The sequence below is a fragment of the Capra hircus genome, chromosome 11 (assembly GCF_001704415.2).
Source record: "Capra hircus breed San Clemente chromosome 11, ASM170441v1, whole genome shotgun sequence".
Lineage (NCBI taxonomy): Eukaryota > Metazoa > Chordata > Mammalia > Artiodactyla > Bovidae > Capra > Capra hircus.
In genome coordinates, this window is record NC_030818.1 from 43,437,059 (window position 1) to 43,451,090 (window position 14,032).

At 36.8% G+C, this 14,032-nt stretch overlaps 1 protein-coding gene across 6 annotated transcripts in view; it reads left to right on the forward strand.

Annotated features, from left to right (window-relative positions):
• KIAA1841 (KIAA1841 ortholog) overlaps positions 1–14,032 on the forward strand; it is a 57,208-nt gene that overhangs the window by 25,690 nt on the left and 17,486 nt on the right. For 4 of the 6 annotated variants that reach the window (XM_018055283.1, XM_018055284.1, XM_018055287.1 and 1 more), the window contains 5 exons: positions 937–1,023; positions 2,204–2,314; positions 5,062–5,185; positions 7,441–7,593; positions 13,754–13,899. In XM_018055283.1, coding sequence (XP_017910772.1) covers positions 937–1,023; positions 2,204–2,314; positions 5,062–5,185; positions 7,441–7,593; positions 13,754–13,899 — 621 coding nt within the window. The remainder of the gene's footprint in view (positions 1–936; positions 1,024–2,203; positions 2,315–5,061; positions 5,186–7,440; positions 7,594–13,753; positions 13,900–14,032) is intronic. The other 2 variants (XM_018055285.1, XM_018055286.1) reach the window with 1 other exon arrangement.

Below are 14,032 nucleotides of genomic sequence, written 5' to 3' on the forward strand. Positions count from 1 at the left end.
AGTCAGGGTCAAAGGGAAGGCAAAAGGAAAGAGGGTTTCAAAAAGGAGGAAGCAATTAAGTGTTCAAATATGTGGAATGCTGCTACCATGTAGAGTAAGATGAGGACAGAAATGTGGTTGGTTGGATTTAAAAAACTTTTTTCCACATGTTTGCTCTGAATGATTACAGAAAAATTAAGTTCATGTCTAACATTATTGTGTTATGTGCTTGCTAAGTCACTTTAGTCATGTCTGACGTTTTGCAACACCACTGATTGTAGCCCACCAGGCTCCTCTGTCCATAGCATTCTCTAGGCAAGAATACTGGAGTGGGTTGCCATACCCTCCAGAGGATCTTCCCAACCCAGGGATCAAGCCTGCATCTCTTACATCTCTTGCATTGGCAGGTGATTCTTTACCAGTAGCATCACTTGGGAGGTCCAGATCATTATATTAGGCATAATAGTAAAGTATTAACATTTATTGAATGTTTAATATTATGTCTGACACTCTTTAAAAACACTATCTCATTTAACCCTCTTAAAATCTTATGCATGTGAAATTAGTAGCCCCATTTTCTAGATGGAAAAAATAAGTTTCAGAGATTTTAAGTTGCCAAAGGTCATGTATGAAATGATTGGTAGACCCAGGATTGTTAAACTTCCCAAATTCTCAATCTGGAATTTTCCTTAACAAAGAACTGAAAGAGAGGTAGATATCCATGTGTCTCATTTTTCTTGTGAAAATTGATTCTTGATCAAGCAATTCTCATTAGTAGGTTTACTTACTTAGAGCAGCAAAAAATGTATTATAAATTCCCAAGGAAGGACTCTCTAAGGACTTATTAGTCTTATTTTCTATGTGTGCAAATAGGTCAGCGTTTATTTTCATCACTATCAAGTAATTTTGGTAAAGTGGATAGAGAAAATTAATTTGTTGGTCATTTGTTGTTACTAGTAAACTTTTTTGTAAGAAGATTGAGAGACTGTTTGATCCTGAGTACTTGAATCCAGATTCTCGGAATAATGCAGCAACATTATACAGGTATATTTTTCTTTAGTATGCTATATATTGCAGCTAAATTCTTTAATTTTAATACATTTGAAATTTTCTTCTTGAATGTTTTTTGTATCATCTTTCTTTGTTGTTTTTAAATTTTTATACAATTTTAAAGGTTACTTTCCATTTACAGTTATTACAAAACATTGGCTATATTTCCTATGTTGTATAATACATCCTTGAGCTTATCTTATACCCAGTAGTTTGTATTTCCCACTCCCCTCCTCCTATTTTGCCCTTCCCTACACTTTCCCCACTGATGACCACTAGTTTGTACTCTATTAGTCCGCTTCTTTTTTATTATATTCACTAGTTTGTTGTATTTTTTAGATTCCACATATAAGTAATAACAGACAGCACTTGTCCTTCTTTGTCTGACTTATTTCACTTAGTGTAATGCCCTCCATATTCGTTCGTGTGTGTGTGTGTGTGTATGTGTGTGTGTGTGGTCACCACATCTTCTTTATCCATTCCTCTGTGAATGGACACTTGGGTTGTTACATGTCTTGGCTGTTGTAAATAATACATCTGGTAACATTGGGGTGCATGTATTGTTTCAAATCAGGTTTCTTGGTCAAGTAGTATTCGTGTGTGTGTGTGTGTGTGAGTGTGTGTGTTCTTGGTCAAGTAGTATTCATGTGTGTGTGTGTGTGCGCGTGTGTGTGTGTGGTCACCACATCTTCTTTATCCATTCCTCTGTGAATGGACACGTGGGTTGTTACATGTCTTGGCTGTTGTAAATAATGCATCTAGTAACATTGGGGTGCATGTTTCGTTCAAATCAGGTTTCTTTAATGTATACCCAGGAGTGAAATTGCTGGATCATATGGTGGTTCTGTTTTTCGTTTTTTGCGAGCCCTTATACTGTGTTTTGCAGTGGCTGCACCCATTTACATTCTCGCTAACAATGTACAGGTGTTCCCTTTCTCTATATCCTCACCAGCATTTGTTATTTGTGTTCTTTTTGATGGTGTCCATTCTGACAGGTGTGAGGTGATATCTCATTGTGGTCTTCATTTGCATTTCCTTGAGGATTAGATGTTGAACATCTTTTCATGTCTGTGTTGGCCATCTATATTTCCTCTGTGGAAAAATGTCTGTTCATTTCCTCTAGCCATTTTTTAATCAAGTTTTTTTTTTTAATTGTATCTTTGTGTTATTATAGGTGCTGTTTGTGTAAGAAACTTCTAACAAAAGAAACAGAAAGAAGAATTCCTTGCATTCCTGGAAAAATCAATGTGGATCAGCATGGAAATATTATATACATTCATATAAGGTGTGTAGTAAAAATAAAATACAGCTTCTTAAATGTGAATTAATGGTGTATTTATAAAGCAAAACTACTTCTAAAAGGAATGGGACAACATTTTTTCTTCATGTGATCCAACTTTGATTTAGAAAGATGGTACTTTCAAAACAAAGTTGTTGTAAAAGTATATTTTATCTTGAAAGATGTTCTGATCAGTGCCATTAAAATGATTTTTCACTGATAGATTTTAAGTGTTATATTGAATTTGACAAGAGAACCAGATTTATTTTCAGATGAATTTTAGAGTGAGGCAAATTGTCTTTAAAAATCGGATTTTCTGTATTTAGTCTTCATACTTCTTCAGTATTATATTAATGCATAGTTCTTTTCCATTCCCCTTAAGTACAAAACTAGTTCTCATCCTGAGTTGGGAAGTAGGTGGAAAGGATTATAAATAGGAATAATGTCTCAGGAAAACAAAAACTTTAAAATACATATGTGTGTTCTCTGACAGTGTCCTACTGCTAGTGATTTATTCAGAGAGGTAATGTTGATTTATGAAAGCACTTAGTAAGGACATTGATTGGTGTATATCAATAAAAAATAAGCACTCAAATGAACTAAAATATGTCTGTGTATTTGTATAAAACTCAAAACATATTTTGTATTTGTATAAAACATCTGTATTTAGCACATCTAATTGATTCTGAATGTTCAGTCTTTGAGAATGTGAAAGAATATGTAGTGTGTGTTAGTTGCTCAGTCGTTTCCAACTTTCTGCAACCCCATGGACTGTAGCCCACCAGGCTCCTCTGGGCATGGAATTCTCCAGACAAGAATACTGAAGTGGGTAGCCAAGAAAAAGAAAACAACAGGTTATAAAACAAAACTCAAGGGTCTTCCCTGATGGCTCAGTGGTAAAGAATCTGCCTGCCATGCAGGAGACACAGATTCGATACCTGGTCTGGGAAGATCCCACCTGCTGTGGAGCAACTAAGCTTGTGAGCCACAACTTCTGAGCCCACAGGCCACAACTACTGAAGCCCAGAGTCTGTGCTCTGCAAGAAGAGGGCCCACTACAGTGAGAAGCCCATGCACCACGGCTGGAGAGTAACACCCCTGCTCACCACAACTAGAGAAAAAGCCTATGCAGCAAGGAAGACCAGCACAGCCAAATAAATAAATAAACTCTATTTTTTTTAAACCAGAAACATGTTCATTAAATATAAACTGTGGTGTTACCTTTGAATGAGAGTATTATGGATGATTTTCATTTGCTTTTTGCTTTTCTTCCTATATTAAAAATGTACAGTACTTTTATTATAGAAAAAACTACAAATGTTAATTTCATATTGTAAACATTAAGACGGAAATCCAGAGAAAAACATGACATTTGACTCTAGTATTAATCGCACAGTCAACATTAAAATGTTTCATTTTTCTCTTCATATAATAAAGGGAATATAAGCACTTGGGATTTTATACTTTTTTATCTTGAGACTTGACTCACCTTTTGAAAATTACTTCCATTTTAACAACAATAACAATATTACTGTATGAAAAGAGATACTAAATTTGACATCTGTTTTGTTGTTTTATTCAAAGTATTTTTTCCTGCAGGTTAGCTGTTGATGACATTTTTTAAAATGTCTTTAAATAACTTAAAACAGATGTAATTTGTAATAACATGATGGCATTTTGTTGTGTCTTGAACTAAAGACAGAAATAACAAAAATTCAAAAAGATTAGGGACTTAGAGAAGCATAGGAACTTGTTAGATATAACCATAGCAAGTGGAGTTTTAAGTCTTGTTTGTTTATTTAAATTTATATCATTGAAAAAAATGCATATTACTGAGACCTGATTGTATATTACTTTATTATTCCATTACTAGAAAATAATTTTGAAAATAATGTACAGAACTAATACATTAATGGAGTGTTTAAAATTGCCAATAATTTATGATATGTACAATTAAATATGTTCCATTTAGTGACATATGCTTAAGTCCCAACTGTTAGCCTGCTTAAACTGTGTTTATTTTTAAAAGAAACTCCGTACCTCTTTTTTCTTTGGGCTGTGCTGGGTCTTTGCTGCCTTGCACAGGCTTTTTCTGGTTGTGGAGAGCAGGGATACTCTTTGCTGTGTTGTGCATAGGTTTTTTCTGGTTGTGGAGAGCAGGGTACTCTTTGCTGTGTTGTGTCGGCTTCTCACTGCAGTGTCTTCTCGTTGCAGAGCACAGGCTCTAGGCACACGGGCTTCAGTAATTGTAGCACATGGGCTCAGTAGTAGCAGTTGAGTGGGTTCTTAGACAGGCAGGCTTCAGTTATTATGGCACACAGGCTTAGTAGCTGCAGCTCGCAGGCCTTAGTCCACGGGCTCAGTAATTATGGTGCATGGGCTTAGTTGCTCTGTGGCATGTGGGATGTTTCTGGACACTAGATCAAACCGTGTTACCTGTATTGGCAGATAGATTCTTAACCACTGGACCACTGGGGAAGTCCTTAAATTATATTTAATTTATAACCCTTTATCTTGAGTAGTAAAATAATTTGGCATTCAGTCTGTGACACTTTTTTCTTTTGTCCAGAGGAAAAAAAACAGAATAAAATTCCCAAATGAAATTTTATCTAGCATTCAGTGTAGTCCCTTCCATAGCCATCATTTGAGGCGTGTTCTTGAAAATAAGCCACAAATTTTTAAATATTTAAAACAAATTGTTTATATTGCTTACTTGTGAAATAATATAACAACCGAGGCTCTTTATTCCCTAGAGATAAGACTTGGGATGTTCATGAATATTTGAATAGTCTTTTTGAAGAATTAAAATCTTGGAGAGATGTATATTGGCGCTTGTGGGGAACAGTCAACTGGCTAACTTGTTCAAGATGTTATCAGGTGAGTTTTTTTTTAATATCCTGTTGTGTAACCACTGAGAGCAGGCTCTTTTGACATATGCTATTTAATTAATTAGGATGTGTTTGTACAATATCTGACATCTTTTTAATAAAGTAGTGGCAGAGACAATGGTGCTATTAAACATTGCTTGCATCTGACCTCATTTCTCTTACTGTGATTCTTCCTCTTTTTTATTTCCATTGCTGAAACAATCAATGATTTGATGAATTTTTATAAAGCCAACAGGGTTTTAAGTGATCAAATTCATTTTTTTCAATGGAAAAAAGATACAGAATTCTTGTTGCCTTTCATTTATTTCCAGCCAAACTGTTTCTCTGCTAGCCCATAAATTTCTTTAGAAATTCAGAAACGCCTTTGCGGATAGAATGCTACTGAGATGTGCCCTTCTTGTTATTAATAAAATAATTGTGTTACCAAAAATGTTTTGTCCACTTCTTCTAAATGAAGGCTTAAAAGCAGAAGAAAACTTACAATTTGAAGGTATTTATAATAAATCCTTTTATAAAATAATTAGATCTTTATTGATCTGTTTACTGTCTCTGTAATTTTGACTTTTCCAGAATGTCATATAAATAGAATCATACAGTATTTAGCTTTTTGGTTCTAGTTTATTTTATGTAGCAAAATGGATTTGAAATTTATTCACATTGTTGTATCTGCCCATTTGTTCCTTTTTAGCCTTAGGTAGTAGCTCATCATAGTGAAGTCGCTCAGTCGTGTCCGACTCTTTGCGACCCCATAGACTGTAGCTTACCAGGCTCTGCTGTCTATGGAATTTTCCAGGCAATAGTACTGGAGTGGATTGCCGTTTCCTTCTCCAGGGGATCTTCAACCCAGGGCTTGAACCCGGGTTTCCCGCATTGTAGACAGACGCTTTACCGTCTGAGCCACCCGGGAAGTCCAGTAGCTCATCATAGGAATATACTATAGTATGTTTATCCACTTATCAATGAAGGACTGCAGGTGCTTCTAGTTTGGGGCCATTATGAAGAAAGCATCTATAAACATTCCTATACAGGCTTTCGTGTGAATATGTTTCTCTTGAATATATACCTAGAAATAGGATTGCTGGGTTGTATGGTAAATGTAAATTAACATTTATACCATGCCTAACAGTTTTCCAAAGTCCCAGAACCACTTTTTATCCTTTCCAGCTATGTATAGGAGTTCCAGTTGCCCTATATCTTTTCTAACACTTGATATTGTCAGGTTGGTTTGGGTGGGTTTCTTTTTTTTCCTACTTAATAGGTATATAGTTGTCCTCCCCACAATGGACTGTCACTTATAATCAAAGATACCAGGCTCCTAAAACCTGGTTTGTTTAGCATGTCAGAATGCAGAAAATTTGAAGGATTTTTTTCCCCTTCTTCAAAGCAAATTGAATATTGATTTATAATATTTAATATTTATTATGGGGAGTTTATAAACTCATAAAATAGTTTGTATGCAAAATACTTTGTATGAGTATACATCTTATAGCTTTTACCTGACTCAAAAAATTTTAATTGAAAGCTATTATTTGAAAATCATAATTGGAACTAACTGCTAAGAATTCTGAATTACGGACTACCTTCTGTGTTCAGGATCAGTGCTTAAAATTCTTCATTTTATTTTCTTCATTTTACCAACTTACGAACGTATCTGGACATAACTATTAATCTTATAATTAAATGTCAGTAAATTTTTCCCTAGCGATTCAGTTACTCCATAGTTGTCACAGACAGAGTGATGTTAAGTATTTACCTTAAAAAATATATCCAAGAATAAGGGAGGCAAAATTTTATTTAATTTTTTCCATTGGAAAACCTTTTGTGATTGGCCAATTATAAAATTAGATGTACATCAAGATCAATTTAACTCCTCTGAAATTCAAATAGCGTTTTTGATTTTGCTTTTTAATGGCTTTGTTGAGGTATTATTACATGCCATAAAATTCATTCAAGTGTACAATTTACTGATCTTTAATAAATTTGGAATTGTGCAACCATCACCACCATCCAACTTTAGTACATTTCCATCACCCCAAAAGATCTCTTGCATCCATTTGCAGCCACTCCCCAGCTTAGTCTCACTTTTAATCCCAGGCATCCACAAATCTGCATTCTAGCTCTAGAAATGTGCCTTTTCTGTATATTTTATGTGATGGAACATACGGTATCTGGTCTTGAGTATTTTTGAGATGTATAATTTCACTGTGGGAATAATACTTGATTTTATGTATTTCTTTTATTCAGACTTTTCTGTGCATAGAGTTTTCACACTGTCAGTATCACTCAGAGACAGTGATTTATCCTACTGCAGGAAGTTCGCTGAGTTCTGTTGGCACTGGAATTTATCCCTGCTGTAACCAAAAAGTTCTTCGATTTGACCCCACTCAGCTTACAAAGGTAGATTTTGAAGGTTGACCTTTTGTAATTACAGCACTTACTAATACTTTGTATTTAAATATTTTCATCTTTTATTGTTTTTAAAATGTAAATATACATTCATGTAGAAAAGATTTAACTACATAGGGAAATATAGTAAAAAGTAGAAATCTCATTTCATACCACTCCCTCATTCTACTTTTCTTCTTAAAGATAACCACTGTTCACAACTTCCCTTGAGACCTTGTTTTATACATTTTAGGCACAAACTAAATGTTGTTTTTCACACTGGAAATAAAATCAGACTGTTCATCTTATTCTGTAATTTGCCTTTTTCACTTAACAGTGTACCTAGGTTATCATTCTGTATAACATTAACTGCTGTGTAGACTGTGTAGGGGTTAGGCTAGAGATAATAATGTGTAAGTCTGCTTGTAAATGAGTGATCATTGAATCCAACAGGTATAGGTGAGCATAAAATGGGGATGGGGGAGGGTGATACTGGCTTACGCTATCATTTTCATAAACCTCAGTCATCCCCCTATGCAGTACTATTCTTTGGACTTTACTTCCATCACCAGTCACATACACACCTGGGTGTTGTTTTTGCTTTGGCTCCATCCCTTCATTCTTTCTGGAGTTATTTTTCCACTTTTCTCCAGTAGCATAATGGGCACCTGCCAATCTGGGGGGTACATCTTTCAGTGTCATAGCTTTTTGTCTTGTACTGTTCATGGGGTTCTCGAGGCAAGAATACTGAGGTGATTGGCCATTCCCTTCTCCAGTGGACCACGTTTTGTCAGAACTCTCCACCATGACCCATCTGTCTTGGGTGGCCCTACAGGGCATGGCTCATAGTTTCATTGAGTTAAACAAGGCTGTGGTCCATGTGATCAGTTTGATTAGTTTTCTGTGGTTGTGGTTTACATTCTGTCTGCCATCTGACAGATAAAGATAAGAGGCTTGTGGAAGCTTTCTGATGGGAGACACTGACTGTAGGAAACTAAGAGAAGCAGAAGATATTAAGAAGAGGTGATAAGAATACACAGAAGAACTATACAAAAAAGATCTTCATGACCCAGATAACCACGGTGGTGGTGTGATCACTCACCTAGAGCCAGACGTCCTGGAATGTGAATTCAAGTGGGCCTAAGGAAGCTTCACTATGAACAAAGCTAGTGGAGGTAATGGAATTCCAGCTGAGCTATTTCAAATCCTAAAGGATGATGCTTTGAAAGTGCTGCACTCAATGTGCCAGCAAATTTGGAAAACTCAGCAGTGGCCACAGGACTAGAAAAGGTCAGTTTTCATGCCAATCCCAAAGAAAGGCAATGCCAAAGAATGTTCAAACTATCACACAATTGCACTCATCTCACACACTAGCAAAGTACTGCTCAAAATTTTCCAAGCCAGGCTTCAATAGTACATGAACCGTGATTCCCGGATGTTCAAGCTGGATTTAGAAAAGGCAGAGGAACCAGAGATCAAATTGCCAACATCCGTTGGATCATGGAAAAAGCAAGAGAGTGCCAGAAAAACATCTACTTCTACTTTATTGATTATGCTAAAGCCTTTGACTATGTGGATCACAACAAGCTGGAAAATTCTGAACGAGATGGGAATACCAGACCATCTGACCTGCCTCCTGAGAAATCTTTATGCAGGTCAAGAACAACAGTTAGAAGCAGACTTGGAACAATAGACTAGTTCCAAATTGGGAAAGGAGTACGTCAAGGCTGGATATGGTCACCCTGCTTATTTAATTTATATGAAGAGTACATCATGTGAAATGCCAGGCTGGATGAAGCACAGGCTGGAATCAAGATTGCTGGGAGAAATATCAGTAACCTCAGATATGCAGATGACATCAACCTCATGGCATAAAGTGAAGAAGAACTAAAGAGCCTGTTGATGAAAGTGAAAAACGGGAGTGAAAAAGCTGGCTTAAAACTCAACATTCAGAAAACTAAGATCATGGCATCCAGTCCCATCACTTCATGGGAAATAGATGGATAAACAATGGAAACAGTGACAGACTTTATTTTTGGGGGCTCCAAAATCACTGCCAATGGTGACTGCAGCCATGAAATTAAAAGACACGTACTCCTTGGAAGGAAAGCTATGACCAACCTACACAGCATATTAAAAAGCAAAGACATTACTTTGCCAAGAAAGGTCTGTCTAGTCAAGGGTATGGTTTTTCCAGTACATGTATGGATGTGAGATTTGGACTATGAAGAAAGCTGAGTGCCAAAGAATTGATGCTTTTGAATTGTGTTGAAGAAGACTCTTTGAGAGTCCCTTGGACTACAAGGAAATCCAGCCAGTCAATTCTGAAGGAAATCAGTCTTGACTGAATGTTCACTCACAGGACTGATGCTGAAGTTCAACCTCCAGTACTTTGGCCACTTGATGCAAAGAACTGACTCGTTGGAAAAGACCCTGATGCTGGGAAAGATTCAAGGCAGGAGAAGAAGGGGATGACAGAGGATAAGATGGTTGGAGGGCTTCACCAACTTGATGTACATGAGTTGAGCAAGCTCCGGGAGTTGGTGATGGACAGGGATGCCTGGCACGCTACAGACCATGGGGTCACAAAGAGTCGGACATGACTGAGCGACTGAACTGAACTGAACAGCCATCTCCCATGAGTTATATTTAAGGAAAAGAAAACTGTGGCTTTTACCATTTTCTAAGACAATCCCCCTAAATAAAGGACTATGTACACAATTATTGAAATAAGTACTCGCAATCTTTGCCCTAGATTAAAGGTTCTCAGTGAGAAATGGCAAAGGGAGGAAGGAGCTGGTGAATAATTTCCTCAGGAAGCTATAATATGACTCACTCCAGTGAAGACCCAAGGCCTGGATTATTAGCAATTTAATTAAACATTTTGATAGTTTTCTTGGTTAGAATAAAGATTGCTTTTATAAAGGTTATATTTCTAGCCACTAATTTAAGGTCCAAGATTACAGAGTGACTAGTTTTGCTTTTTTTTTTTTTTTTTTTTCCTTTACTGTATTCATAAACATGCTGGATCAGACAGTGTTTTTTCCTTTCTACATATTTTGATTTTTATTTCACACATATATCTCCATGGTCTGGCATATTGGGCTCTGTCTGACTGGTTGAAAATTTTGACTTAGCAATTCTGTAATTTTAAGAACCATCAGAAACTTTTTCTATTAATTTGATCACAAAAATGTATTAAATTATGAACTTCCTCAGAAGACTTTTATACTATCATTATAGATTTATTTACTATTTATTGCAATTCCAATGTACAGAAAGACTTTATTAAACCACCAGTGTGATTTCCTATACATGTCAGTGCCCCAAAAAGATTACTTAGTAATTATTCTTCCCATCATTTAGAACATTGGTTCTCAAACTTTTGTACTCAAGATCTCTAAAAAAATCTTAAAAGCTGAGATTCCTAGAGAGCTTTTGTTTCTGTGGGTTATATCTATCACTATTTATCACTGGAAATTAAAACAGAAAAAGTTAATTTTAATTCATTAAAAAAGAATAATAAGCTCACTACATGTTAGCTTATATTTATGAAAAATAACTATATTTGCCAAAGCAAAAAAATAAGTGAAAATAACACTGTTTGACATATTTTGTAACTCTCTTCAATGTCTGAATTAAGAGAAAACAGCTAGATTCTCAGATCTGTTTCCACATTGAATTTGTGGGTAGTCTTTCTTAAAGGTTAGTTGCAATGGGAATCAAAATCAAGGAACTTTTCCTATTTTGCTATCTCAAAATCCACTGATGTGGGACTTTGCTGGACATCTGGTGGTTAAGAATCCACCTTTCAATGCAAGCAACAGAGGTTTGAAACCTGGTCCAGGAACTAAGATCCCTTGTGCCACATGTCATCTGAGCCTGTGTGTCTCAGCTAGAGAACTCTCACACTGTAGAGCTTATGCTCCACAACTGGAGAAACCCCCTTATGGCATCTAGAGAAATTCCACACACTGTGATGAAAACCCAGCACAGCCGAGATAAATAAATAAATGTTCCCCAGTCTGACCTATGATCCATGTGATCTCAATAAACATCCTTACAGGTTTTTTTTTTAAATCAGGAATGTTGCTAAGCTGATTCTAAAATTTTTATGGAAATACAAAAGGCCAAAAATAGGTAAGAGACTCTCAGAGAACGCAAAGGTAGAAGTACTGGGTTGGCCAAAATGACTTACCAGGTTTTTCCATAAGAGCTTAGGGATCTGAAAGAACTTTTTGGCCAACCCAATACTTTCTCTGCATAATATCAAAATTTATTGTAAGTCTTGGTGATTATGACAGGGTGACACTGATGAAGGTTAAACAGATGGACCAATACAAGAGAATGAAATACACTTGGACTTTGGACAACACTGAACTACGTGGGTCCACTTATACCTGGATTTTTAAAAATAAATACGTACTGTACTATATATATAATATGCAGTTGGTTGAATCCATGAATTTTTGTATATATGGGGCTTCTAGAACCGGTTCCCCAGAAATACTGAGGAGTTCTGTACTCGAAGCTACCTGGATACTTCACTGTGACAGAGGTGACATTACAGAGCAGTGGGCACAGGACAGACTTCCCAGGAAGAGGTACTGGGACATTGGGACATCAAAACGGGAAAAAAATGGTCCAAACTAGTCCCCCAAAGGTCTGTATGTGGAACTTGCCTGGTAGTCCAGTGGTTGAGAATCCAGCTGCCAAAGCCGGTGACACAGGTTCAATCCCTGGTTGATCCCTAGTCTGGGAATATGCCACATGCCACTGGGCAGCTAAGCCCACGTGCCACAACTACTGAACCTGTGCCCTAGAGTCCATGTTCTGCCACTAGAGAAGCCACCTTAATGAGAAGCCCACGCACCGCAGCTAGAGAGTAGCTCCTGCTTGCTGCGGCCAGAGAAAGCCCACTCGCAGCCATGAAGACCCAATACCGCCTTAAATAAGTAAATATTTTTTAAAAGCCTATATATGAGGCAAAGCTGATAAAGCTATTAAAAGATAATACCATAAAGGAAGAAATTTTAAATTCATTAGCTACATTAAATAACAAACTGAGGAGACAGGCTCACAGGTGGGACCAGATATTAGCAACATGTAGCCGTAAAAGGCTCATATTAAGATTTTTTTTAACTTGTACAAATTAATAGAAAAAGACAATAGGAACTTCACACAAGGAGGTTCCTCATTGTCCACTAAACATGGAAAGGATCTCAACCTCATTTTTAATTGGGGAAATGCAGGTTAAAACCACAGTCGAATACTGCTACATGCTCACCAGAATAACTACAATTACCAAGTGTTACCAAGAGCATAGAGTAATGAGGACTTTGATACACTGCTGTTAGTCTTTTAATTTGGTACAAATGAGCATTTGTGTATCAGGAAACATGTTAAAGAATGTTCATAATACTGCTACTAAGGATAGTTCTGAACTGGAAACAAGCCACCCACCAACTATGGAATAGATAGGCAAATGATAAGTATTCATATAGAGAAATACTGTGCATATATTAGTTACATGCAGTAACATGGTTGAATCACAAAAACATAGCATTAAAACAAATGAGGCAAAACTAAACTGTAGTGTTTAGATACGTATCCTTAAGTGGTAAAAGGATAAAAGGAAGGAAGGAAGTACCAAAAAACTTGAGGTAGAGGATATCCTTTGAAAAATAGGAGGTGATTTTGGATGGTAGCTCAGAGGTTAAAGCGTCTGCCTCTAATGTGGGAGACCTGGGTTCGATCCCTGGGTCGGGAAGATCCCCTGGGGAAGGAAATGGCAACCCACTCCAGTGTTCTTGCCTGGAGAACCCCATGGACAGAGGAGCCTGTTGGACTATAGTCCACGGGGTCACAAAGAGTCGGACACAACTGAGCCACTTAACTTTCACTTTCACTAACTTTGGTTGGGAATGGCCCTGTGGAAATCCTGGAGTATTGGCAGTATTCTGTTTTTTAGTGTGGATTGTGTTAAATGGATATTAAGGTATACATTTATGTTTCATGCTTTTTTCTATATGAGTAATATTTTTTCTTAAGAAAAAGTTGTAAACTCATTCATGGGATGGTGTAACAGAGCAAAAAGGAACAGAAACCATCATCTTTAAAGGAATGTTTCTGTAATGAACCAGCCTCTCAGATTTAGTCTTTTACATAACAGGGTTGTAAAGTAAAGGACCATATGGTTACTCTTCGTGATCAAGGTGAAGGTGAAGATTTGCTGTCCTGTCCAACTGCCAAAATACTGGATGATCTGCACAAACACAAAGATGTCATCCTTGTGCCTTTTGCTAAAGATACAATTAGGTGAGGTGAGGAAAACCCTGTACTGTAGCTTTGTTCAATCAGTGGTTCCCATCCTAGAATCTTCTACCCTCAGTGCTTCCCCAAATCAGTAATGGTAGTCCTTAAGTAGTTTATGTTATTTCAGAAAGCCTAA